Raw genomic sequence first — 2,642 nt, forward strand, 5'->3', positions numbered from 1 at the left:
AGTATATATGAGTATATAGTGACACAATAGATGACAGCCTAGGAAACCCTGTGGGGCAGTTCTACTCTGTTACACCAGGGGCCGCTGTGAGTGGATGATCTATAAGAGTATATATGAGTATATAGTGACACAATAGATGACAGCCTAGGAAACCCTGTGGGCAGTTCTCCTCTGTTACACCAGGGGGCGCTGTGAGCAGATGCTCTATAAGCGTATATACAAGTATATAGTGACACAGTAGATGACAGTCTAGGAAACCCTGCGGGGCAGTTCTACTTTGTCACATGGGGGTGCTATGAGTCAAACAATTCGCCAGCACCTAGCAAGAAGGACAATGTCATTCTCCCATATTAAGTTATGAAACATCGTTTGACTGTTTGAAGTTACCTAAATTTAGCTGAAGGCACCAAATTATTGTTGTGACACACTGGGTTGCCACCATTGTGATGTAAGATATCTAGAGGGCTTCAAAAATGTATAGAAAATGAAATTCAACCATAAAGGACTGTTTCCATGATCTCTGTGAAGCCCCATGTTATGACGTTATGGCAAACATCATCAGGAAATTTGTATAGAGTCACACATGTAGTTCTTCTAGTCTCTGGTCTGCTTCCCCTGCCACCAGTGGCCTCTGAGCTGCAGACTTGGGCCATGAATGACTGTCTCCAGGTCCTGTATTTGCCTTTTGGTGAGGACTGTATCTGTGCCTATTCCCAGCAGAGCCCTGTAGCACCGGCCGGGCCCAGTGCTCCTGCGTTAACGCTTATTCCAACGTGCATGGTACTCTGTCTCCACGAAGCATGTCCATTACTCTGAGCAATCCAGTGCTTCTCCTACAGCTACACAGGGCCCGGCAAAGTGGTGTGAAAAGATAATGCGATTTCCCCACAAACTTGGGGCATCTCATGTGTATTACCAGATGCTGGTTGCATGGAGATACAACACAATTTTATTGGCATTTGCAGAATTTACTTGTAACTCAAGTCATCACTACTTCTAATGAGCTCTTGTCTTCTGTGTGTAGTATGTAGCGGAGCTGAGTCTCTTAGAGGCTGACCCCTTCTTGAGATACCTCCCTTCAGTGATTGCCGCGGCAGCTTACTGTCTAGCCAACTATACCATCAACAGGCACTTCTGGGTAAGAGTTGGGATGTCCCTGCTGATCAAGCACTCGGCTGCCACTGGAGGGCGGGGAGGGGGGCGGAGAGAAGAGGGGGCAGTCTGCTCCTGTAAAGTAGCTAGCCTAGGAAGCCCTGTGGGGCAATTCTCCTCCGTCTCATGGGGTCACGTTGGACTGTAGTGTAAGAATGACCAAAAGGAGACAGAGACACAAAGCCACCACATGTCATTGGAATAACGGTGTTGATGGGTCTGCTGGGCACAGGGTTGCCACAAACCTACTACCTGCAAAGTGCAACCAAGAGACGCATAGTACAACAGTATAGACACAAAACAAGCTCATTTAGCCTGAAGTTCTACCCACGGGCTGATCCCTAAACATCTGTGAGGATGGATGCACGTTTCTCGCCCTGTTCACCATGAACACCTGGCGCGTCCCCTTTCTTCAGTTTCATCATGGGATGTGTGGTAGCTCATAAATGACGTCTCTCTTCTCTTGTCTTGTTAGCCCGAAACCCTGGCTGCTTTCACAGGCTATTCGTTGAGCGAAATTGGCCCTTGTCTGAACGAACTGCACAAAGCCTGCCTTGAAATGCCCCGTCGGCCTCAGCAAGCCCTCAGGGAGAAGTACAAGGCATCCAAGTGAGTGACGATAAGGGTCCCCTCCTGTCTGGGAATGTCCCAATAGGAAATCCCCTGGGAGACGTGAGGTTCTAGAGGTGTCAGATTGTAGTACTTACAGTCAAGGGGCCTTGCTGTGGCTGTAGGATCAGTCCTGGACTGCTAACTGAAAGGTCAGCAGTTCAAACCCACCAGCTGCTTCTTGGAAACCCGATACAGGGCATCTGAGTCAGAACTAACTCGAAGGCACTTAACAACAACAACAACAGTACTAATAGTCCAGGAGCCTTGGTGGCACAGTGATTAAGCATGCCGCTGTTTGCAGCCACCCAGCGGCTCTGCTCCCATGGAGACTGCAGCCTAGGAGCGGCTGGTGCAGTTCTGTCGTGTGGGCCGCTGTGAATCAGACAGAGTCCGTAGCTCCGCAGATCCCAACAGCACAAGTTAACTCTGGCAGCAGCCTTCCTTTCTGCTAAAACAAGGGACTTTTTAGTGGCCCAAGTGAGAGTTTCCAACACCAGGGCCATGGGTCCTGCTGAACCTGCCCTGGTCTCATTTCAGGTACATGCACGTGTCTCTGATGGACACCCCCGCAGTGCTCCCTCCAGTGAACTTCTGACCGAAGCCAGATGGAAGTCCGAGTCAGTGGCAGCGAGCCAGCCAGCAGGCATTCCAGAGTAGAGATGTCAGATTTCTTTTTACTGTAAATTGATGTAAGGTTTCTTGTTAGCTTGTCATAGTCTCTGATTTTTTAAAAACAATAAACAACTTGCTTTATGACCATGTGTGAAGCATAGTTACTGGGGAGCCTGGCTAGTGGAGATCACGCCAAGGAGTCTTCCAATTGGTTGTGTAGACCCAGCATTCAGGAACATCCACGGATCTTCACGTTTGATAACTGG

At 48.9% G+C, this 2,642-nt stretch overlaps 1 protein-coding gene across 1 annotated transcript in view; it reads left to right on the forward strand.

Moving 5' to 3' along the window:
* CCNA1 (cyclin A1) overlaps positions 1-2,359 on the forward strand; it is a 12,866-nt gene extending 10,507 nt beyond the window's left edge. The window contains exons 6-8 of the mRNA XM_006874378.1: positions 1,025-1,138; positions 1,628-1,761; positions 2,302-2,359. Of these exons, the coding sequence (XP_006874440.1) occupies positions 1,025-1,138; positions 1,628-1,761; positions 2,302-2,359 (306 nt within the window). The remainder of the gene's footprint in view (positions 1-1,024; positions 1,139-1,627; positions 1,762-2,301) is intronic.
* The last annotated feature ends 283 nt before the right edge of the window (positions 2,360-2,642 follow it).

The sequence above is a fragment of the Chrysochloris asiatica genome, unplaced genomic scaffold, assembly GCF_000296735.1.
Source record: "Chrysochloris asiatica unplaced genomic scaffold, ChrAsi1.0 scaffold00272, whole genome shotgun sequence".
Classification (NCBI taxonomy): domain Eukaryota; kingdom Metazoa; phylum Chordata; class Mammalia; order Afrosoricida; family Chrysochloridae; genus Chrysochloris; species Chrysochloris asiatica.